This window comes from Sphaerodactylus townsendi, linkage group LG03, assembly GCF_021028975.2.
Source record: "Sphaerodactylus townsendi isolate TG3544 linkage group LG03, MPM_Stown_v2.3, whole genome shotgun sequence".
Classification (NCBI taxonomy): domain Eukaryota; kingdom Metazoa; phylum Chordata; class Lepidosauria; order Squamata; family Sphaerodactylidae; genus Sphaerodactylus; species Sphaerodactylus townsendi.
Window position 1 is genome coordinate 87645795 of NC_059427.1, and position 25603 is coordinate 87671397.

At 42.5% G+C, this 25603-nt stretch overlaps 1 protein-coding gene across 5 annotated transcripts in view; it reads right to left on the bottom strand.

Annotated features, from left to right (window-relative positions):
* The window catches only part of JADE2 (jade family PHD finger 2), a 214308-nt gene that overhangs the window by 8634 nt on the left and 180071 nt on the right, over positions 1–25603 (bottom strand). For all 5 annotated transcript variants that reach the window (XM_048487860.1, XM_048487863.1, XM_048487862.1 and 2 more), the window contains exons 10-11: positions 16254–16371; positions 301–429 (exon numbers count right to left, since the gene is read on the bottom strand). In XM_048487860.1, coding sequence (XP_048343817.1) covers positions 301–429; positions 16254–16371 — 247 coding nt within the window. The remainder of the gene's footprint in view (positions 1–300; positions 430–16253; positions 16372–25603) is intronic.

Here is a 25603-nt window from a genome sequence, read left to right on the forward strand (position 1 = left end):
CTTTGATGCACAACCTGTACTTTGAACAAGAGGCTACTGTTCAGGCAGAATATGGAAAGACAGAATGGTTTCCAGTTGGCAAAGGTTCAAAGGACTAGTGCAGGAATACTGCAGGGACTAAAAACAGCATTAAAAATAATCTGAATAAAGTATGAGCAGGATTGTGGTGTTGAACTATTCTTATTGTAACATTTTTAGCTATAAATTCTCCAAGTTACATTCTGCAATCAACCAAAGGGGACTGCAATAATTTAAGCCACTCCACAGGTAGGGAAGGGGAAGTTTCGATTCTAAGCTTACCCAGTTGTTGCAGTACCAATTCATTCCCAGATTTCCTTTTTTCCTTCTTCTCTGGACTGCTTTTCCTATCATCTCTTCCTTTTCTTTTTGGGTCACTTCTCCTTCCCTTTGTTCTTTTCCCAGTTTGCTCTGCAATTTTTTTTTTAAAAAGGAAAGATAATTCATTACCTAATAAATTAGTAACACTATCTTAGGTAAAATTTGGAACATATATTTGGAAACAAAGAAGAACATAAAAGTGGAAACAAAAAAGAAACACCATGAATTCTAAATGGAGCTTGTTGGTAGAACACATTCCTATACCCACTCGGGATTGCTTTCTTGATGCTATATGCACAGACCCTATGCATGTTTTGAAGTGATCAAATGCCACTGAATACAGAAGAACTTTCTCCTAACTAACAAGAAGCTCAAGCTGCCAATTTGGTTCACCAGAATACTGTGATACTGATCTAATGCCTTGGAGTCACTGGAACTTGTGGATTAGGCAAATGACTAGGCTGACCAGACGTCCCGCTTTTGGCGGGACAGTCCCGCCTTCACACAATTTGTCCCGCGTCCCACGGGTTAGTTCCATTATCCCGATTTTTGGGAGGCTGCCGCACTGCTTTCTGGGGCGCAAGGCAGTGCGGCAGCCTCCCGTGCACGCGGCCGCAGGAGCACGGTCTTCTGGGGCGCTGCCGTTTCCCGCCCTGTGACAGGGCGGGAAACGGCAGTGCCCCAGAAGGCAATGCGCTCCTGCGGCCGCCTACCCCCTCCCGGTTCACAAAGGTGACCATCTGGTCACCTTACAAATGACGTTCATGAAATTTATGTCATATTAGCTAAAATGTCAGTTTTCTTAGCAGGATCATGAACTTTCTGCAACAGTAAGCTGTACCCCACAGGACTCTTTACTGGCAGCAGCCTTGTACATTTCTAAAAAGCTTGGTTCAATAGAGCTTTATAGCACTTCCCAATTCTGACGATATACAGCACTTGCTTAACTAATCCCATTCAAAAAACTCTAGTGCAACATTAGCTTATGATTAAACATTTATCAGACACAAACTTGAGGCATCAAGAACCAAGACAAGGAGCTTGTGGAATCCTACAAAATTTCATAGATGAATGAGGTCAAATGTGGAATAGGTCCAGATAGCTGTATCTGGTTCAGTGCCTCAGGCAAACAATGCATACGATGAACATTGTCTTTGGCTATAAATCTAGTTTTGGGAAACAAGCTTACAAATATAACATTGCTATCCCTTCAAAATACTAGCCTTAGCATTGTTGACAAGAAGAAACGGAGCTAAATTCCATCAGTATACTTAGGCCTCATCCAAAACTAGAAGCCTCTCTCAGTCATTTCATGTAGATGTTGAAAAGCATGGAGGACAAGTTAAAATCCTGTAGAATTCCCATAGGACATCTGATGGTGCACAGCAGCAATTCCCTAGTCTTATTTTCTGGAACCTATTTAACAGGTGGATGTGGAATCACCACCATGAAATACTAGTAAACATGAAATACACAAACATCTGAAAACATGCTTGCAAAACATTTAGCCGAAATAACTGCACTGAATTTCATGTAAAGGGAGCCGAACAGGGAAAGGATTTGACAATTGCGCTGTTTTGGGACATAATTCAAAGTGATATTTGAAAATGTAGTAAAATTAGATTAATAAAATAATTTTAATTGGATAATTAATGAGATTTATTTGTCTGGAATGAAATGGCTATTATAAAGATGTACTATATTAAACGTACTGCATTTTTGTATCACCAGAAGTGCTACTCTAAGGAACATGGTTTCAGTGAAACTGAATACTGACTAAAGCCACTGGTTACACTACATTGAATAAGACCACTGGCACTGCCTACACCTATTGGCAGTGGTTTTCCAGGATCTCAGGCAGGGGTCTTTCCCATCAGCTACTACTTAATCATTTCAGAGGGTAGTTGTGTTGGTCTGCAGTGGAACAGTTAGATTTTTAATTGGAGATGTTGACGATTGAATCTGGAAGGTTCTGCATGCAAAGCAGACATTCTATTGTGGAGACAAGGCTCTCCACTGAAGCCTCTATTGAGTCCCATACAAGAAAGAAGAGTTCTTCATAAAGGTTCAAAAGAAAGAAAAATTCCTGATAAAGTTAAAAATGGGATGTAAAATTTTGTATAGGAATGTAATTATTTAGAATATTTATTATTCCGCTTTTCTTCTCAATGAAGTCCCAAAATAACTTACAAAAATACCAATGCAACTGAAATAAAAAACAGTACACAAGAGGAATCAAAAATGAAAATTATACAAAATACCACAGTCTGCTTTGTTATCCACCAGCACTGTCCATCAAGGACACAGGCTGCAAACCACATACTCCTTGCCCTTCAGCTCATACCAAAAGGCTGAAATTTGTGGCCACATCAAGGCATTAAGTTTATGCAACAGGAGGGAGACAAATGTTCTGCCTGGATCTTAAACAGCTGATAGCTTGCTTCCCATAATTCCCTTCCCTCGCTGAAAGAACTTCTGGTCGAACCAGGGTTTTAAGTATTATGGTGACAGTGGAATAAAAATGTATATGATTACTCTTCATGGATAGATAGTGACAGATATATCAAAAACAATGCAGGCATACAGACATCCCAACATCCCAAGTAGTGTCTATCTGTTTTCATGGTATAGTGGTAGTAGGCAACAGTTGGATAAGTTATCCACTCTTAGACATTTTCCTTGCTAGTGAAGTACTTCTAACCAATCTTCAGAGATAAAACTACCAAGAGCAAAATACAAGAGCCAACTCGTGGTACACATCAATAGGCCATGCTGATAAAAACTTATTTTATATCTCCAGAACTAGCCGCTCTTAGAGAAAGAAAAATTGGCTTGATGGACATATTGGTCTAAACCAATTAATTATTTTATAACTACTTAATAAACCAATATAATTGTTGTATAGAGGATTTCCATTTTCAGACATGCCAATCACCTATTTTTTTCCTCTCTCTTAAGCACTGAACTGACTTCCAGGAAGAAAGAAATGCAAAACTAAGGTTTGCTCAATTCCTGCCAGCTAACTGGAGAAGGGCAGACTCATTTTTCACTTGAATTAACAAACAAAATATATGGCTTTGTTTAGACAGAGCAATGCTTCCAAACAGTGATATGAATGTTACTCTTTCTGAAAAGGAAGCCTGTCAAAAACAACAGCTGCATTTCAAAGCCTGACAGCTAGGTGTTTACTTTTCAGTTCACAGAAGACAGATAGAAAAGTTGGGCATTTTATCTAGCAGCTCCTTCCAGCTTTAACTGGTACTGCTTGCTGAAATGATTATTCATCGGTGGCAGAATAAACCATCAAGCTCTGCTTTATGAGGACAACCTTCCAAAAGCTGTCAAATGTATTCCACCAAGGGCTAGTTCATTAACTGTGATGGCACAGAATAATTAATAACTATAGTGGCCCTGTGATAAATGAGACAGACGCTTTCCCTATCATGTAACGAGAAAATGAAAGAGGGTAGAGAGAAATCTTGGGTCATTTTGAAAAACAGTGTTCTATTGGGAAAGGATGCTATGACATGTGACAATATTCAAACTACTATTGCCTTCTATAAGATGTGGTATGTATCCTATTGAATTCAGTAGGTGCTGGGGATGTGCATCTAATTTCCAAAGGCTACTCATACCATGTAGGCTTGCAATTCCAAATAATGCCTATCTGCTAGAGTGATAATCCATAGAGTAACTACTTGCTGATGAAGTGATTTCATTGTTTTTGTCTAATCGGCCAAAATAAAGAGCAAACCTTGCCTTCCCTTGTGTCCAGGAATTGAGTGCAGACATAAAAGTCTTATGATGTATACTGAGTAATGAATGGTCCACAGTGGTCTTTTTTCCAGCACATTAATTACTATTAGGAGCCCCACTTTATGGGGGCTGATAATGCCTCATTTGTTCATTATTCAACCCTTTCTTGTTCTCAGAATCAAAACTGGTTAATTTCATGAGGCTTTATGCCAAATAAAGGCTAAAGAAAAAACATTTCATGAGGCAATTCCTAGACCTCGGACCTGAATATGGCAAAATCTAAAACTGTGGCCATCCCCTTAGAGAAGGGACTTAATTTTTTTGTCTGTTTGAGTAATGGGATATGAATTCTGGAACACGAAGGAGTGAAATCACAGCCAGATTTTACATCTTTCCTTCTAGTCTAGAGTTTGTAAGTGACATTTCCTTCTGACTCTCTTATATATTACCTATGCCAGAGAAGCCTCCAGAGAAAACATACTTTGTCTACAAATCTTGAATGAAAAAGCCCTACTGTCTGATTACTCTTCAAGAAAACTGACCCTCAGCAAGTTAGTCCCAATCTCCTACACAGACTAGAAGAGAGCAGAATGAGAATTAGCATGGCTACCCAGGAGGCTTGAGGTATCAGCGAGCTTAAGCCATATGATTGAAATGCCTTAGAACAGGGATCTTCAAACTATGGCCCTCCAGATGTTCATAGACTACAGTTCCCATGAGCCCTACCACTTGGCCATGCTGGTAGGGGCTGATGGGAATTGTAGTCCATGAACATCTGGAGGGCCATAGTTTGAAGACCCCTGCCTTAGAACTTACAAACTGCTTTGCTGGATCAGAAAAGATAGCCCACTTTAAGCAATTGCCAAACATATGTCTCTGGGAAGACCATAAGATAAGCATGAAAGCAACCGCTTTCTACTTACTGTTCTACTTTTTACCTCTGACCCCCCTCTTTTGCCATCAAGTCACATCTGACTTGTACTGACCCCTGGTAGGGTTTCCAGGCAAGAGAGGTTCAGGGATGGTTTGCTATTACCTGCCTCCGTGTCATGACCCTAAGTATTCCTTGGAAGTCTCCCATCCAAATACTGTCCAGGGTGACTCTGCTTAGTTTCTGAGCTCTGACGAGATCAAGCTACTCTGGGCTACCCAGGTCAGGACTATCAGACTACAGAAGCTCCACTTAAGTCATCCTGGCTAAGAGTTATAGATAGATCTTCTATCTATGAATTCTCAAAGGACCATCTGTCAAAAGAGTTTAGTGGTGAAAAGGAGCCAATATCACTTAAAATCACTAATTAATGTGTCTTCTTGGCCACACTGAACCCTTTTTAGGAGCCATGAAAGTCTAATTACATGCTATGTCTTTTACAAAAGAAGAAACCTTTATAATTTAAAAAAACCTTTAAAGCCCTGTATAGCTTGGGCCAGTACATCTGAAGAACTAACTATTCCCATATGACCCTACCTGTCCACACTTAATCCCATCTTCAGTTGCCCCTGTCATCTAAAGCTAGGTAAGTAGCAACCCAGGAAAGGAACCAACTTATCTTAATAGTCAACATAACCCCATTTGCAAATTGGAGGCATATAAAGAGAAGGGAAGGGTTTTGGGGGTTTTTTTTTTTACAAGCTGGGGGAATCCCCCAGCAGATGTAGATCTAGATGAGGTTGAGGGACCCAGGCATCACTCGCATGCATCACATGGGGTGTGTGTGTGTGTGCATTTTGCTGGCTGCCCCATCCCTCCCTCTCCTGCCCCTCGCAGGCCAGAAAGTCAGTGGTGAGGAAAAAGTCACAGGTCAGGCTGAAGAGGGAGCTGAAGCTGCAATATAGCCCCACCAACAGCAGCAACCTGGCGGTTTTGGGTGCTGCTTCCTGCCTGAGGCTCCTCCCCCCCCCCCACCCCCAGTAGAGCAACCAGAATAGCACAACAGCTGCTGTAGCACCCAGAGCAAAGAGAGTTCACTGGAAAGTAGCCGGTAGAAGCCAGAGGAAAACCAGCGTGGGGCTCCGAGGCAAAGGGGTCATGCAGCCCTTCACATAGATTCTCAGGTAGCTGGCAAGATATCCAGTCTCAGAGCATGGTGGATAAAAAGGGGGAGACTAAAAAGGGGAGAGGAGAGAGGGTAGAAAGGGGAATCACTCCCTCTCTATTGCTTCTCCCTCAGAGAGGGCTCACTGGATTCTAATGGTTGTGAGCAGTGGGGTGTAAGAGAGATAAAGCGTTAAATGGGAGTGCCAGAAGCCACACTACACGTCTCTGTGTGTGTGTGCGTGCGCGCAGTTTCACTGCTTGCCCTAGGCCCTATTTATTGTAGGTATGTCCCTACACCCCAGGTCTACAGAAAAATCAGTTGATTTTTAAAAATCCAAACAGAGGATCAGCAATTTACCAGCAGGGGGGAGGGAAAGAAGAGTCTGGTGAATCTATCTGCTCTGATGCAGCCTTCCGTGCCTCTCCTAAGGCAGTCAGTGGGACTCACATACACATCCATTGACAAGGTGGCACAATAGGTAGGGAGGAGCTGGAGGTGCTGACTCCCCCTAACCCCCGCCGCATTGCTTCAGCCAGGGGAGCAGAGAGTGGAGTGGCCGTTGGTCGGAGGAAGGAGTTGAGGAGCCATCAAGTGTGCTGGGAAAAGTGCAAACAGGCAAGCACATGGGGAAGGAGCGGGAGCCACCACTGGCCCCTTGTAAATTGCATGTGAGCAGTTCCCATATGCTTTACAAGACAGCCTTTTGCTCTAGCCCCCAGAAGGAATTAATGTAGCAGTGGATCCTGAAGCATCTAAACGAGAGTCGTTCTTGGATACAATCACATTTATAAACACTTTCAGCATTATAGCATTATTTTTTTCAACAAGGGATTTACAAGACTATTCTGACTTAATTAGGTAACATTGGAAGCAGCCCCTAATAGTTCACAATCCCTATTTTTTGGAATTATATGAATATATTTTTCTTATTTGTACATAAGACAAGCTTGAAAGAATTTCCATAACTTCATCTTTCTAGAGCCAGACCTCCAAAGTGACCACAAGTGACACTAAGAAAGGCCACTTTAAGCACATTTCCAAGAAAGCAGATTTATTTTGGAAGCAAAGTTCTCTGGGCTACAGATCAAACAGAGTGAAATATAACTCATGCATTTTTGGAGGTCATTTAATAGCCTCTGTGACCACTGGGATTACAGAATGATCTGCAAAATATTTCGCTCCCAGGGAAAGAACAGTTATTTATCCAAACACATTGTAAATATGAACATGACTTTATAGGTCTACATAGTGAATGTCGGTACAGGCTGCTATGTATCAGAATCAACTTCTTAGATAAGTCTCAAAGGGAAAAAGTGACCAAATCCCACAAACCAAAAAAGTCCAGTCACTTTTTACAGTGACATCCAGTCACTGTATGTCACTTAAACAGAATCTTTAATGGGGTTACCTATCTTCAGAATGAAACTTAGAACAAAGATAGTCTTGAATTGTGTCTATAGTTCCTAGTAAAACTGCTATTTCCTCTTGAAACAAGGCTGATATTTGTGATTTACAGCCCCATCCAAAGGGGGGTGGTGGTGGTGGTGGTGGTGGTGGAATCTGCTGCTGGAGGCGGCATGGAGCTGCATGGAACTGCAAGGCCACTCTGGGGCCACGAAGATGACTAGTGACTGTTCCTGATGTATTCTTTCCCATTAAATAGCATAGTTTGCTGTTCTTCCACTGTGGGTTCATCCTCAGATGAGAACACTCCATTTTCAAATAAGGAAAAAGGTGAGGTGTTACCTGGGAAATGGTCAAGACAAACACCTGAGCATGAGGCCTTCCAAGCTGCTTTGGTGAGCAACTGTCTGGAGGTCTCCTTCTAGGGGACATTCTGTCCCTCCTTAAGCCTGTACCAAGACATAGTAGTATATACTATACTACTGGGGGGTGTCAATGTGATCCCCTGGATGATGGGGGAGGAGAGCATCTGAATGTGATGCAACTCTTCCCTTAGGGCCATCCTGACAGCCTCCATGATCTCAATGGAGTAGGATGCATGCCCTCCTGCAATCTCAGGAGTGGGGTGGTGGTAATACATTAACACTTGTAACCTCGTCCATCTCCAACAGTTGGCTCATTGTAGCCATTCTGGGCCAAACTAGTAGCCATTGGAACTGTTTGCTCCACTGAGGCCCTTTTCATGCCATTTTTCAGAGATGCAGCTTGCCTCTTGCATTTTTAGCATCAATGTCTCCTTCATTTGCTTTGTCTGGCCATTTATACACTCTGCCTTGCCTTCTGCCTCACGTTTATGCATTCTGCCTTTGAGTCAGCTTATCTTTCCTTCGATATAGATGCATAATTGTTTATCCGAGTTTTGTTACTCCTGCTTGCCTTCCCCAGTTCACCCAATGGCAGTTTTTTCTACGCCTCTGGCCACCATTTCCAAATGATCAGAGGGGCTTTGGGGTTTGTGTGTGTGTGTGTGTGTGTGTGTGTGAATTTTTCAAAAATTATCTTGGTCTAATGCTGGAGCAAGGGACTGGGGTGGGAGGAGTTTGCAGGAAAACAATAAGGCATGCAGGATTTAAATGTTTGCCCCTATTGGACTGGCTGGAGTACTTTAGATAGGAAAAATGACTCTTTAAAAGCAAATACTGTAGGCAAAAGAGGCTGTGCTAGGGTGATACATTTATTGTGTATGTAAGTATAGACTCTGCTCTTCCCCTATTATCTGCATGATTTAGCTTGGTCCCTCTTTTGCTATGTTTAAGGCTTTTGAGAACCACATCACCTCATAGAAGCAGAGAAGACAGTAGCCCTGTTTCTACATCTTTATTTATTTATTATTTAATTTGCATGTCACTCTTCCCTACCGCAGGCTTAGGGCAGCTCACAGTCAATCCAGTTACAACCCAGTTACAATATTAAATACTATAGTGCCCTAAAGTCCACTCTAACTAGGAAAATGAAGAGAAATAATGAAAGAAAGGAATGGGGACAGAGAGGCCAGTGATGATGGAGGGTGATGTTGCTGTCTTCAACTATAGCCCTGGTAGAATAGCTCCATCTTACAGGCCCTGCAGAACTGAGACAAGTCCTGCAGGGCCTAGGTCTGGTTTGATAGAACATTCCACCAGATAGAAAACTGTTCCTGCTGGGCTCCTCTGAGCTACAGACTTCACCGGGGGGAAGGGTGGGGAGGACAATAGGACAAAAAGGAAAGGCAGGCACTAGAGAAGGAGACCAGGGGAAAATCTAGAAGATTGAGCTGTCTTTCTGACAAAACAAGTGGTAAGTTGGTTAGAGAAAGAAAATTAGTTGATATAAGGAAAAAGTAACTGGGCTCAGCAGATTCCCACCTGTGAGACAGGAAGAACTTTGATTAGTCTTGCCTCCCTGAATGGTCAGTGAGAACCACCCAAGCTTCAACATGCCCTCCTCCTCAGAGATAGATCAGCTTCTTTGGTGTCAGGTTTATCTCTCGATAGAAGGAGTCCTTTTGTAGACCTCTGTATCTCCAGAATTGAACAATCAAACCTCAACTTAAGGTGAAACAGAAAAGACAGCTTTGCTCCTGTCAGCTCAAAGTCTATAAAATCTATAAGTCTATAATGGCAAACACAAACAATTTGGAATAAGGTATAAACTACTTTTAAAAAGCCACCTGCACCCAAACATCCTGACTGATTATGAAGTTGGTATGGAAGCTGCCCTGTGAATCAAATGTATGGCTTCAACATTATCCTTGATTGTCTGTTTGGGCAGAAACAACCACTACATTAGCAGGTGGGGACAAGCTTTCCAACCGGGCACATAACAACACATCAGACTTTTAATCCAAATGTGGTATGTTAAAAAAAAATCTAAAATCCAAAGGCCAGTATGGAAATCAACTCAAATTTCCTTCTTCATAGATTAAACCAGTGGCATTCCTGCCTAGGGACAGGGGATACCCTATGTCCCCGGGCGCCCCCCATTTGGTCACGTGGGGGGGGGCGTCAACATTTCAGGGTCGTTTGTGTGTTTTTAAATTTTAAAGTGTTTTTTCACGTTCCGGCCTGCAGGGGGCGCATTTTTAAGGCTATCTGCACCAAAATTTCAGGGTACCATCCAGAGACTGTCCTGATGATACCACCCATATTTGGTGATGTTTGGTTCAGGGGCAGCAAAGTTATGGACCCCCAAAGGGGGTGCCCCATCCCCATTGTTTTCAATGGGAGCTAACCTGAGATGGGGGCTACCCATTTGAGGGACCATAACTTTGGTCCCCCTGAACATAACTTCACCAAACTTGGATGGCATCATAATAATAGCTAACAGATGATACCCTGAAAATTTGGTGTCACTAGCTTTAAAAATACACCTTCTTTCAGAGCACTCCCAAGAGGGCTTTGCTCAAGATTCTTTGTTTTGCAGTGACTTTGCTCCATTGTAGCCAATGGGGAATTTTTGAGTGTGTAGGCAGGCTGCACATTTTTGAAGATAGAGGCACCAGACTTTCAGGGTGGCTCCAGGAGGGCCTCCTGGTAATAGCATCCAGGTTTGGAGACCTTTTCTTCTGGGGGTTCAATTTTATGGGCCCCCAAAAGGCTTATTTTGTTTCCCCGCTCCTGTACATGAAAGCCTGTGGGCTGAGTTCTTTCAGAACTCTCTCAACCCCCCCGCCCTGCCCGGAAGCAAAGCTCACCAAGATTGGATGCTATTACTCAAGGCCTCTTGGAGCCACCTTGAAAGTCTGGCGCCTCTATCTTCAAAATGTGCAGCCTGCCTCAGAAATTCCTCATTAGCTACAATGGAGCAAAGTCATTGCAAAACAAAGAATCTTGGGCAAATTTCTTGGGGTGCCTGGAAGGGATGTATTTTTAAAGCTAGTGACATCAAAATGTCAGGGTATCATCTGTTAACTATTCTTATAATGCCACCCAGGTTTGGTGAAGTTATGTTCAGGGGGACCAAAGTTATGGTCCCTCAAATGAGTAGCCCCCATCTCAGGTTAGCTCCCATTGAAAACAGTGGGGATGGGGGCATTCCATTTGGGCATCCATAACTTTGCTGCCCCTTAACCAAACATCACCACACTCGGGTGGTATCATCAAAGCAGTCTCTGGATGATGTCCTGACATCATGGTGCCACTAGCTTTAAAAATGCACTCCCTGAAGGCCGAAAAAACACCAAAAATACACCCCCCCCAACCCAAATACCTTGCATTCGCATTTGTTCATTTTTGGGCAGGACATAATCGGACAATTTTTGTCTGAATGTGCCCAAATTTGCCCAGATTCCAGCTGAATCTGCTATTTGTTTCCTCTGAATCTCCAACCCTCAAAAGTGATGCTGTTTCAGGGTGGGGGAGAATCCACCCCCAAACAGCATCACTTTCAATTTTGTTTTAACCCGGGGACCCCAGATTCTCCCTTTAAGGTAGATTTAAAAGAAGAATCTGAGCTCCCTAGTTTAAACACCATTGAAAGTGATGCTGTTTGGAGGTGGATTCCACTGGAGGTGTTTTGTGAGAGATGATGTGACATTTGTTTGGTAAATGTTTTGCTGGGGGTGATTTGTGAGATTTACATGCTTAATACCTACTTGCACTGGCTTGGAGTTGTTTCTCAGGCTAACAACCTACCTCATAGGGTGGTTGTGATTAGGTAATTAGGAAAAGAGTTGGTGGGTAGACAGCCATGTATGTTTTGATGGGAATGGGAGGTGTTTTGTGAGCTGGTAAAAAAAATTATTGTTTGGTCATGGTGGGGGAGGGTGGCCGCCCATACGCCAGTAGCTGAAAGAGACATAGATGGAATAAGGAGGACTTCCCTGGCAAGGAGAACCTGGAACAGGATGAGTAGGGTAAACAAGGGGCTGTGGAACTCCCTCACTCCCAAAATGAGATATTTATTAGTGTCATATATTCTATGCACAACAAATTTTCAAGTACATTAAATACATACAGCTTTTATAGCATGAATATTCTGACGGCTGCTCAGGCAATCTGGCTACACATAATTGGACTTAACCAAACACTTGTATATCATCTGCTCGCTCATTGTTTATACTTCTGTCCCACTTTCCCCCCACACTGAGGGGTCAGGACAGCTCACAATGATAAATTTAGTATAATTTAAACTTGTTAAAAACCATAACTATAAATACCCTTAATTTCCTCTAAAACACTTAATTAAAAGCAACTGCCCCCAGATTAAATATCAAAATAAAAAAACCCACATAGAATCAGGGAGTAGTGGTAGTGATGCAATAGCTGTCATCAGCCCAGATAGTCATCTGGGGGCTGATGAGGTGGAGAGACTAGATGATAAACAGGATGGATGGCAGACAGCAAAAGGGTCCCACAATCCAGGTCAGCATATGATGTAAACCATGTAGGTCACATAAACAATTACTGTCCTCAACCAAAGGCCTTGAGGAACATCTCCGCCTTGCAGGCCCAGCAAAACTGGATCAGGTCTTTTGTGGCTGCATTTGTTTCAACGGTACTTACAGTATAACCTGCCCAACACTGTTGGGTTTAACAACCTGGTAAATTTGAGGGAACATTTAATTTGGCTCTACAATCTCAACGTGACCATACATGATCCTGTAACAGGAGATTTTGAGCCACTGATTTTCAATGCAAACATTCTGGGCCTCATAATTCAAGTCCGGGAAAACCTCTGAGCAGATAAGAATGCAGTCTAGACAGTCCTAAAGAAACCCATCACATGATGACTTCTGAGGAGGCTCCACGGCTCCACAAACATAACAATTGCCGAGAACTCTGCCAAAAAGCCAGATGCTGCTTCTCAGGAAAATGTTACATAGATTTGAATATTGGGCCCTGTGCTCTTGTTGCGGGGATGAAAAAAAAGGTGGGGAAGAACTGTGTAAGATGCAGACTTAACAGATACACACTCTGGATGACCATCTGTGTGTGAGGGGAAAAACCTGACTGAGTCCATATTATTAAAAATAATCCAACTGTTGTGTGCATTCACTGAAAGACACTCCCTATTAATAGATACAGCAAATGAATTTACAGATAAAGCTAAAAGCACCAAGAAGCAAACAACAACCAGCCAGCAGTTTAACCTTTGATCCTTAACGGAGCCAGAGGTAGTTGCCAAGAAGCCAATTCAACTGCTAGTAAACATGCCAATGAAACAGGTGCTGCCATTAAAAACCTCTAACACGTAGAACTGAAGGCCAAGATTGGCAATAGCAATGAAAACAGGAGGACAAGAATGAAGGGGAAAAGCACATTAAAAATAATGGGCTATATTCTATGTATGTTCTGTGGGCAAATGTGGCTGCCTTCCTGTTCCCCCAGAAGGCTTCTATGATCCCTCAAAATTAGTTTCTTGGCCTCAGAGTAGTCTCACAGACAAAAACTCATGAAGGCTGAGGGAGTGAGGGAATCACAAGGGGAACTGGACATGATTGCCTGTTTTCCCTGTGCTGTCAGCAGACAATCCACGAGGTGCAATCCATTATTTAACCATCAACTAAATTGTATTTCTAGCAATTTCCCTTCTGCCTACAGAGTAATTATGACCAGCAATAAGCCAAAGCATCAGACTCTCATGTACATTATGAAATTAAAGGGATTGACCTAATGTTTCTACTAACAATTAGAAGATTGTTTGGTATGTGTTCAGAAGGTACCTTGTTGCCTATGACAAACAGGTACCATTTTATTCATTAACAGATGGAAATGAGACACAACTCCTGAACTCTTTAGAAACAGCTGCAGCTTCTGAAATGTGGGTAGACTAGGCCTTTGGTAGTTACTGGTGGATTGTTTCAAAGCAGTCACTCTGAAGGTAATGGTATTAATCTGGAAGTTCAGGAAAGGAGTTACAAATGACTAATAACTGAATACATGAGCTAGCTTGAGTGGTAATACTCCTAACATCAAAACATGTTTTGTGAAAGTGACATTGGTTAGAAAAGAAGAACTTCTTCCTCATCACTCTTTGATGAAATTGCCTATATTTCTGAAGTAAATCCCCTGTCCTATATTAGAGACCAGGTAGAGATAGGCCTATGAGACAGCCAGACTCAGAGATGAATGCGTAAATATTACCTACTGGTTTAAATGTACAATATTCAATTATATCACTGCATAATGTAAGGTTTAATTTTGTGCAAGCTTAGCAGCACTTAGAAACAGAACTTATTTTCAGCACCGTGATCCTATCTTGGAAAGACAAGGAAATAAACATAACTAACTGAGTAATCAAAAGTGATCTCTATAGGTCTGGAATCAATCAGCATGAGTGCCATATAGACATGTAATCCCACCTTTTCATTTTAGAACCGACTTGTAAACTGCTGCTTAGACTGACCTTCAAGGCATCCAGGCAACAAAAATCACGCTGCTAAGAAAGTGTCTTAATTTTCACCACTGACAAACCACGTTGCTTTCACAGACAAATTTTATGCGATTTTCCAAAAGATGTTCAAGTCACTATGCAAGACAAGAGTGCACCCACCAACCTATTTTCCCAGTCAACCAGAACAAGTAAATATTCTCCTTTCCCAAAATGCTTATTTACATAACAAGGAGCAGTTGACTGAATCACAGACACATCTTCTCATTGAGGATAATTATCTAAGTATGTTTAATCCAGAAGGGATACTTAGTGTGCAACCTGAGTCAGGTGAACAGGGCCCAAAAGGTCAGTGTTGTAGAGACAAGCCATAATATGATGCTGGGATTCAGAGAGGGAAAAAGAAAGCCTGAGGGAAAAACTAGTTATTGCACTGGAAATCTGTGACTGAATCTCCAGAAGTGCTGAGTTGTCTTGGAGTTGCAGGAAGGAGAAAGGTAGTGGTGGGGAGGGCTTAACTCTTTTTCCCTTGAGGTAATTTTCCAACCTAAATTGTTCTCCTCCATTTTCAATCAGCCATAGTAGAGAAATAAAGGCAGTGTGCCTGTTTTTTGTTCTTTTCCCTACTGGGAAGGCAATGGCAAACTCCCCACAAAACATAGTCTGCTTAATAAATATCATGATGTAATACTATCCAATGGGTCAGTAAAAACCAGTGCTGGCACAGGGTATTACATTAACACTACGCAGCAGTGGCGTAGTGATTAAGAGCAGGTGCGTTCTAATCTGGAGAACTGGGTTTGATTCCCTGCTCTGCCACTTGAGCTGTAGAGGCTTATCTGGGGAACTAGATTAGCCTTTGCACTCCAACACACACCAGCTGGGTGACATTGGGCTAGTCACAGTTCTTTGGAGCTCTCTCAGCCCCACCCACTGTTTGTTGTGTGTGGGGGGAAAGGAAAGGAGATTGTAAGCCCCTTCGAGTCTCTTTACAGGAGAGAAAGGGGGGGGGGTTAAATCCAAACTCTTCTTCTTTTTACTGCAACATGAAATGAGTGAATGGGAAAACAGGCAAAGTTAAACTCACTTTTTCTAGTACTGAAATTTTGATCTGCTTGAGAGCAATCATAAACAGGTCTTCTCAGAAGCAAAGCTCAGGTTATTCACTGGTGCTTACTCCTAGGACTGCATCTAATGAGGATTTTCAATTTCTACTAAGGCTAACTACTACAACCTTAAGCGTGTGTGTGTGTTTAGTATTTTAACTGTGAAACTGCATAACATACAGGTTGGATTACCTGGATTTAGTGAACTAAAATATGGCAACCAGCATGTATTTGCTGAACCCAGCATCCCTCTGCTTCCAACACTGCCCCCTTGACACCTGCCAGTAAGGCTGCAAATACGTTCTTACTGCTGCTAAAGACTGGCAACTGAATACTAACCCCAACTTCATGGATGATGGTGGAGGCTTTAAAGGTAAAAGAGTCTCTGTGAGGGAAGGCTTGCTGTTTGGCTATCCTGCAAAAACAGACTAGGCAGCCAGAGTGATCACAAGACTCTGTCTCTTCTCCCCTCCCCTCCCCTCCCTGACTACTGGTCTGAATCTGAGCTGAGAGTTAGTTATCCACATAAGAACATATTTCCCAAGAAATCCAGAAGGTCTTGGAGTCAACAGATTTTAAAGAGTGGCTCTTGCCTAGGCCTCCATTTTCAAAGGCTATTAAAAATAAACCATTGTGAAAAATAGCAACAATGTTAATTAGGTCCTTGGACAGTACTGATAACAATGCAAATAAACTCATTTATAACACCAGGCTTTCTAAGCCTCAGCAAGGTAGTTACCTGGGTAAAGATCCTTCTCAATAAGCTTCATCTGGAGATGGAAGATCTGTTCCTGGAGTTTGCAAATGGAGTGCTTCATTTTCTCTCGCCTTGTCACCATGTAACAGAGATTTCTAACCTGTAGAACAACATTTAAAAGGAGCTTACTAGCGAATATTAAACACGTGAGTGGTAGTCTGGGTCGTCAGAACATCACATTTCACTGCTTAACCTGAGCCCTTATTTAACTTCATAAAGTCTTTCTGTTCTATGATTTCTGGCTCTGTCCTTCAAGGCAATTTGTACACTCCAAAGACAGCAGTTCTAGAAACTCCAAAAAGTACTCAAACTTCCTTTGACTCTGATAACATGCTGACAGATATAACTACAATGTGCAATGGGTTAAGGAACAGGAGTATAAACTGTCACCATTTGTTCTTTAGTAGTATAGCAACTCATCTGGTTTTTGCAGCAGGAGTTGTTTCCAAACAGCTAAGTGTATTGACCTATCCTTGCTGCAGACACAGCTGACTGAAAGAAAAAAAATCTATATATTCATGTTTCACAGAAGTTATGGAAGTGTTTGTTCTTTGGGGCAAGAGAGCAAGAAATTTGGTGGGGAAAAAGTATATAGCTGCCAATCTAAAAAAGGAATCCCCCCATGGGAAACCAGATAATGCCATATTTGTCTTTCTCTATTTCTTCTTGGAAGAACTGATGCCTTCAATATAAACATACTTTACAATATCTTATTTCAGGAAATAATTTATTACTATTTTCAACACAAGGGGAAAATCAAGTAGGAAGTTATCTAATTTTTCACTGAAATAAATGGCAAGTGCCCAACAGAACAATATAACATGTTTTTTTTAAAGGAGGGGACTACAGAGCATGGCTTGCCCAAGATTGTCCAACCCATTATGCAAAGAACATGGCTAGCCATGTACGATTTGGTTTAGGTAGGGTTTTTTCCAGGAACAAGTCACCTGCATCTTACCTTTAACGATGTAAATAGTCTTATGTCTCAAAGAATTCTTCTTTACAGCTGATAAAAGTCGAAGAATGTCCTCAAAGGCATTCTCCTGTTAGGCTCCTTCCACACATGCAAAATAATGCACTTTCAATCTACTTTCACAATTGTTTGCAAGTGGATTTTTGCTATTCTGCACAGCTGCAAAGTGTGTTGAAAGTGCATTATTCTGCATGTGCGGGCCTTAGTATGCTGACTTTCCTCCAATCTGGAACAGAAGCCACCATGGGATGTATTCATTCATTCATTCATTCATTCATTCATTCATTCATTCATTCATTCATTCATTCATTCATTCATTCATTCATTCATTCATTCATTCATTCATTCATTCATTCATTCATTCATTCATTCATTCATTCATTCATTCATTCATTCATTCATTCATTCATTCATTCATTCAATTTATACCCTGCCCTACACAGAGATCTCAAACAGACTTACAAGATCAAAAACAACTAAAAAACAATAAAAACATCAACATATAAAACAATCATAAAACCATATTAATATACACTCACATACCTTCTCCCACCCCACACTAGCAGCCTCCAGAGGGAACATCAGAGGGTCAAACTCCAAAGGTCTGGGTGAATAGAAAGGACTTCACCAGAAACACAAACCCATAAAGTGTCAGTCCCTGGCGAATTTCCATGGGGAGGCTGTTCTATAATCTGGGGCTGGCCATGGAGAAAACCCTCCTGTGTACTCCCTCCGCCACACCTCAGTGAGGGAAGAGACTCCTGGAGAGCCCAACCACTCGACCTCAGTGCTCAGGCAGGTTCATATGGGTGTAACCACTCCTTCAGATAGGTGTGATCCAAGCCATTTAGGGCTTTGAACATCAATGCCAAGACCATGAATTGGGCCTAATAGCGAATGGGGAGCCAGTGCAGGTCTTTCAAGACTGTTACATGACCTTAGCCTGATTATCCCTTCAGTAGTCTGGCTTCTGCATTCTGCTCCAGCTTCCAGACCATCGTCAAGGTGTAGAGTGTAGAGTGCATGGCAGAGTCAAAGGTTACCAGAGTGGGAAGAACTGTGGCCTGGACCTCTCTGTCCTAATATGGGCAAAGCCAGTGAACTAGCCGGAACTGCTGGTAGGCACTTTTGGCCACCGCTGCCACCTGTGATTCCAGGGATAGGGCTGAGTTCAAGAACACCCCCCAGATCTAGCACCTAGTCCATCAGAGGCAACACCTCCCCATCCAGCACCTTGTGATCTCCTAGACTCAGGGTCGCAGTACCTACAGCATTCCTGTCTTATCTGGATTCAACTTCAGTTTATTGGTCCTCATCCAGTCCATCACCACTTCCAGGCAAGCATCCAGTACATGAAGGGCCTCCCCTGATTCAAATGGAACAGAGAAGTAGAGCTGGGTGTCGTCAGGCTACTGATGGAACCCAACTCCAAACTTCCTGCTGACCTCACCCAGCAGTACCATATATATATTAAATTGGAGGAGGGATAGAGCTGAGCCCTGAGGCACCCCACAACAGAGCTCCCAGGGGGGAGAGCATGAACCCCCCCCACTGCTACTCTCTGGAGCCTGCCCCTGGAGAAAGGACAAGAACCACTGAAGAACAGTGCCCCCCAGATTCAATTCCTGGAGCTGCTCCAAGAAGATACAATGATTGATGGTATCACAAGCTGCCGAGAGAGCCAGAAGAATCAACAGAGAGGTATTCCTTCTGACCCTCTCCCAGTACAGGTCATCCATATGGCCGACCAAGGCAGTTTCTCCTGCCTGAAACTGAAATGAATCTAGATAACCAGCTTCCTCCAAGGGTGCTTGCAGGTGGGCAGCCACCACTGTCTCCAGGACCTTCCCTAAGAAGGGGATGCTGGCTACTGGACAATAATTGTCCAGGACTTTAGGATCCAGGGAGAGCCTCATCAGAAGAAGGCAAACCGCCACCTCCTTAAGGGTTGCCAGCACCACCCCCTTCCTCAAAGAGGCATTAAAAACACTCTGCACCCACTTAGCCAGCCCCCTCGGCTCAATCAAATTAGCCAAGGTGAGCAAGGATCCAAGAGACAAGTGGTAAGTTGCATTCCTGCATATAACTTGTCCACAAAAACTGAAACCGATCCATCACAACCTGACCAAGTGGTTCTCTGGATGCCTCCATTGCTCAACAGTGTCATCCAATCCCGTGCGAATATGGGCAACTTCATCCCGAAAGTGTTGAAGCAGATCTCCAGGGGTGTTCTAGCTCCAACCCCCTGATTGGAGGATAGCCAGAACAATTTGGTTGGATGGCTACTAGAGGATGCAATGATGGCAGAGAAGTATGCTTTCTTTGCTGCCCACACCACCATTTGATAGGCCTGAGCATGGGCTCCAACCAGTCAGATCGGCAGAGTGATTTCAATCACCTGCATTCTAGCAGTTGTCCCTCCTGTTTCATTGCCCGCAGATCTCTGTTAAACAGTGGGGGCAGATGGACTCTAGAGGCTAGATGAAGGAACTCAAGAGCAATCATGTCAATGGCCCACTTGATCTACCAGCGTTTCGACATATGCAATTTGCTGCATATTTAGCAGTCCACAAAAATCAAAGCAGGCATCATAGAATGCAAAATTTGAGAACCACCCCTCTAGAGACATTTTCTAAGTTCTCTGAGTTAATAAAGTTTGTACCTCTAGATACTGATATCAAGGAATGGGATAACTTATCTGTGATCCACCCCCAAAGCACTCCGCCTCCAGCTATTAACCTCTCTTCGCACAGATCTAGGTACTTCAGAAGGGTGCTCAGAATTTGCTACCCATCTGTCTCCCTTTAATAGGTAGAAAACTGTGACCCTTTTCAAACATTGTGTCCTATCTCTTCCAGACATGTCTTTAGCCAGAGTAGCTCAGTTCCCTTTATTATCCACCTCTTACCAAGCTACCATACAGGGCTATTGGAGTCAGGAAACCCAATATTTTGTACCTTTATTTGCTGTCACCATGTAATAACTTTCCCCTATCAAAACCTAAATGATGGTTAAACAAGGTAAGAGGTAAAACTCCAGAAGCTCATTTACTTTTCTACTTACTTCATAGCTTCATTGTTAAGGATGGAAAACTACTACACTAGGGGCTGAGTATGTTTTGAAGGCAGGAGAAATATTACCACTTTGCATGGGCACTGACAACATTCAATAACTTTCAACTTGACCTACTGTTTATTTTCTAGAACTCTGACTAAATTAATTAGGTGGTGTAGCTGAAATGCAAAATAACATAATCATAAATCTGGAAGTGAATGTCTTTCCTGCGTAACTGGCTTTCTCACGGTTGTGTGTGTGTTTTCCCTTTATTTTGTTATTATGCCAAATGAATTAAACCAAGGTATTTTGCCACGCGCAGCAGCTGTTCTCTAAGAATTCCTATCAGCGTCGCTTGAAATAAGTATAACAACTTGGATAGCAAAGGCATTTTAAGCACTACTCATTCAGAAACAATTGCAACCATGTGCAAGACATCTTTTAAATTCATTCATTAAAATAATCAGTATTTTTTATTCTTTTTGCTCTTGCAGCTTAATTGTGAGTGGACTTCAAACTACCTTGCATTGGGGCCATGGTAGAGCACATACTTTGCAAACAGAAGATCTCAGGTTCAGTTCCTGACATGTTTAAGTTGAAAGAATAAAGGTAAAGACCTTTTTTCTGCCTGAGACCCTGGACAGCTACTTCTAGCCAGTGAACATAATAGTAACCTTGATAGGCTCCAATGCCCATGGATCTCCTTAAAAATAGATTTATTTGTAAGTTCTTTGTAAGTTCTTATCAGCTTTAACATTAACAATTCTGATTTTACTAAATTTATTTTCAATTCCTGGTATCTGTCAGGGCTCTAAAGGTTTGTTGTGTTGTTCTATCCAGTGAGAAACATTTAATTCAAACAAAAAACAACCTTTCTGTCTGGCAGGTGAACTCTAATCAGGAGAACCTGGTTTGATTCCCCACTCCTCCACATGAGCAATGGACTCTTACCTGGTGAACTGGATTTGTTTCCCCACTCCTACCCATGAAGCCTGCTGTGTGATCTTGGGCTAGTCAGTTCTTCAGAATTCTCTCAGCCCCACCCACCTCACAAGGCGTCTGTTGTGGGGAGAGGAAGGGAAAAGGAGCTTGTAAGCTACCTTGAGACTCCTTTCAGGAGAGAAAGGTGGGATATAAATTCAAACTCTTCTTCCTCTTCTACCAAAATAATTAAAGTCACTGCTTATCACAGATAAGCATCTCTCTATTGCATTTCTTATTGCAACAGAGGAATCAAGTGTATGCACCTGTCAAACGATCTGGACTTATTCCATCTTTACTTATGAATTAATGCATGGATTACATCGACAGCAAGCTTTCAAGATCTGAACTGCAAATAACAGACTAGGCAAATAAAACAATGGCATGTAACTGAGATAATTAAAGAGGCAGAGAGAAAGAATTAAAGAAACAGGGCAGAGAGACTTGAGAATGGAAACATTTACCACCTTTGCCTTATTTTTTTTCAAAAAGGACTTGGAGTACAGTACTGTACAAACTGGTGCAAAAGATGTCAATTTACTATTAAAAGTACTCAAAAGCAAATGGAAAATATGACTACGAATGTCTCAGCAAGTCCTAATATGCCAGAAAAAAATCTTGTACAGATCAGCCTTCTGGAACCAATAAGTGCAGCTCACCAAAGGGAGCTGAGTTTGCATGTCAAGAAGATTTGCTGGAGTTTTGTTCATTATAGACAAATGCCCATTAAGGTATGAAATGATTAGGTTAATAAAATTTGCTGCATGCAGTCAGGGTCAAACACCAATCATCTTATGAAGACATAATTTGAATTTTATTTCATTTTAAAAGTTGGCAGTTGTAGTTGTCACAACTTTCAGTGGGTTGTCCCATTGCTGAAGCAACAGGTTCCTATATGTAGTGCAGCAGACCAGAAAATAAGAGACCTGAATGCAATCCAGAACTAATAGGTCTGCCTCCTACAACATAATTATTTTGCAGAACTACAGTTCCATACCTGATAGCTAAGGAGCAAAGTCCACTAAAGAGTATTCATACGATCTGGTTATCAATGGGTCAGAACAATGACTTGACAAGCTAATTCAAAAGAAATAATATGCTCATGTGAACAAGTTTCATATATTGAATTCACCTCTGCTATGGTCTTACACCAATAAATTGAGAGAATGCATCATAGCAAAAATAATGAGTGGAAACAAAGCCACCTCACTTCTAGTAATTTCTAGTAGTAGCTGAAAGGGGTGGGGGAGAGGCTGGAGAGTAGATGGAAGCTGTTTGGTATGCCATGGAAAAACCAGAGGAGGATTCAAAGAGGTGTGTGTGTGTGTGAGCGCATGGGTCTGCCTTGGTGCTACTCCTTCAGCAGCCCAACTTCTTGCCCAGTCCCCTGCATTAGGGGCGTGTCTACAGGAAATGGAGCCCAGGCAAGCTCTCAAACTGTACCTCCCCAACCTCCTGCAATCTGGATGTTATGCCCATATTGCCACATCCCAAGACTGCATTAGTTATTTTTGTCACTGCATCCCACTGACTGCTCATATTTAACTTATTGTCCACCCATACCCCAAGATCTTGTTCTCATACATTACTATGCGGTATTGTATCCTCCCCCCAGAGAGAAAGGAGGAAAAGAGAAAGAGGGGGGAAGAAAGGAAGGAGGGAGGGAAAGAGAAATGAAGAAAGAGAATCAGAGGAAAGGGAGAGAGAAGAGAAATAATCAGTAAAAGGGAGAGAAAGGGGGAAACGGAGAGAAACTGGTGAGAGAGAGAAAGGGGGAGAGAGAAATGAGGGAGAGAGAAAGGGGCAAGGGAGAAAGTTGCAGTGGGAGGGAAGGTCACCCACATGCCCCCCCCCCCCGGATGCAAAAAAAGCCTCTGGTTGCTTTAAAATTAAGATTAATTTACTTCCAAATGAGCAGCTTTGCAGATGGAAGGAGACTGGGGTCAAGGATAGACCAGGAAGGGTACCCCCACTTCTCCTTTGGGTTGTAGCGTCACTCACCTGGAAGTAAGTTAATCTTAAATTTTAAAGCAACCATAGGCTTGTGGGAGCATGGAGGAGGTGGAACATGGGCCACTTTTCTCCCTCCCCTACCAGGCTAAATCAATTGCGGTGGAGATTCTTCCTGTGTCCCCCCAAGAAATTCTCGGGGGGCTTGAGCCCGGCTGCCTCCCATCTGCCCTGCATTGCTTCACTGCCCTCTCCATGCTGTGAGAGATGTACTTCACCAAGTCCCTTGCTTCCAACCTCTTCACTGCCATTTGCCATCTTCATGTATTTTTTTAACCCAGCACACTCTGAGAGCACATCCTTAAACTCATGCTCTGCCCAGCTGTCAGAAGAGGAGGAAATGATCTTCCACTTGCTTGGGGCTCATAATGGGGGCAGCTGTACTTTTTGTGTAATGTTTGTTAGTTTCTCAAAAATACCTGGTCGGGCACTACAGAAAAACAGAATACTGGAATAGAAGGGTGCCAGGGTAATAGTTTGCCTACTGCACCAAAAAACCTCAGATGTGGATGGGTCACCCAAAAGTAAATTTGAACTTGTGGGTCACCATATGAAAAAAAGGTAATGGTTTTAGAGAATACCTTGCCCCATGATTACACTTTCGTAACCTGATATTTCTCAACTTCAATGCCTGTAACTGCATCTAACCACCAGGGACCTCCTCCTTTAGACAATCCTCCCTCAGGACTAGAAAGCAGAACAAGAGAGGCCCCTGCAGCAAAGATGGACACACACAGTCCAAACTGGCTGATCTGGAACAGGTAGCATAAGTGACTGGAAAGATAAGGTGAGAAAAATACGGAGGATGATATGAAACTAAATGGAAATAAAAGGTTGGAAACAAGCAAGGAAAACAAAAGAAGGGATTGGGCCACAAACAAGACTCCAAGGCCTTTGGACAAAAAAATAATCAGGAGATGAAAAAAGGAAACCAATGCTTTACAACAACACTATAGACTGGTGATAACTCCTTACTCCTGTAATGTTAAGGTAGTTTTCTTGTACCTGTATTTTAGACAAGCCAACATGCTTAGGAGCAGCAGTGGTGTAGTGGCTAAGAGCAGGTGCACTCTGATCTGGAGGAACAGGGGTTTGATTCCCAGCTCTGCCTCCTGAGCTGTGGAGGCTTATTTGGGGAATTCAGATTAGCCTGTGCACTCCCACACACGCCAGCTGGGTGACCTTGGGTTAGTCACAGCTTTTCGGAGCTCTCTCAGCCCCACCTACCTCACAGGGTGTTTGTTGTGAGGGGGGAAGGGCAAGGAGATTGTAAGCCCCTTTGAGTCTCCTACAGGAGAGAAAGGGGGGATAGAAATCCAAACTCCTCCTCCTCCTCCTCCTCCTTAACTATATGTGCTGGGAGTCTGCAGAAAAGGAGCAATCTTCTACCAGCTCTGTTTTCTGACCATAGTAGGCAAAGGGATAAAATGCTAAGTAACCAGTATAAGGCAGGTAGTTATTCTTTTTAATTCTAACAGGATGGATAAACAGCAATGTTTCACACCACTGAACTGGATATTAACGCTCTAATCCTAAAGAGAGTTACTCTAGTCTAAACTCATTCATTTTAATGGGCTTAGACTGGAGAAACTGTATAGGATTGCACTGTTAAGTGTATCACATTTTTACGATGTTTTGATCAAGATGCACGTGCTGTTAAGAATGTGACAAAAGCTGGTATTAAATCCATTGGAAGCTCCAACAGTCCTATAAATATAACAACATTTTTAAAAGAAATCTTTGCATGTGAAGCTCTTTAGAAGAAAACTGGTAGCCTCATCACCTAGATGTGGAATATTGCCAAGAGCACTGCACATGACTCTCTAAAGTGCTCAAAAATTCCAGCCCTATTAAAGAAGTGTTGCTGAGTACTATTTTCAGTAGAAAAGCAGGCTATATATTTTAGTACAAATACATAAAGCAGGGGTGAAGATAGTTAAATTGGTGAATGTGCTGCATTTGTAACATGCTTTGATTCTTCATCTCCAATATTCTTTCTCAGCTCAGGATAGGCCTAGCCACCTGCAGCATATTTGAACCTTCCAAAGCCTCGGCTTTGAGCTCAATATAATTAAGGCAGTATCACAGCACTTGAAACAGTCTTTATCTGGGTGTATCTATTTGTACATTCATGCCCACATTTCCTACTTGTGTCCTTTTCCTGTTTCTTTGTAGCTTCCTTGCCCACACACTATGCTTTAAACCTACCATCCAGTCCTCCTCCCTGAACAAGTCTGGATACTTATTTCGCTGGGCAATTTGTTTGGTCTCTTCTATGTCTGGAGTTGTTTATTCAGTACCAAGTTTGTTCCTG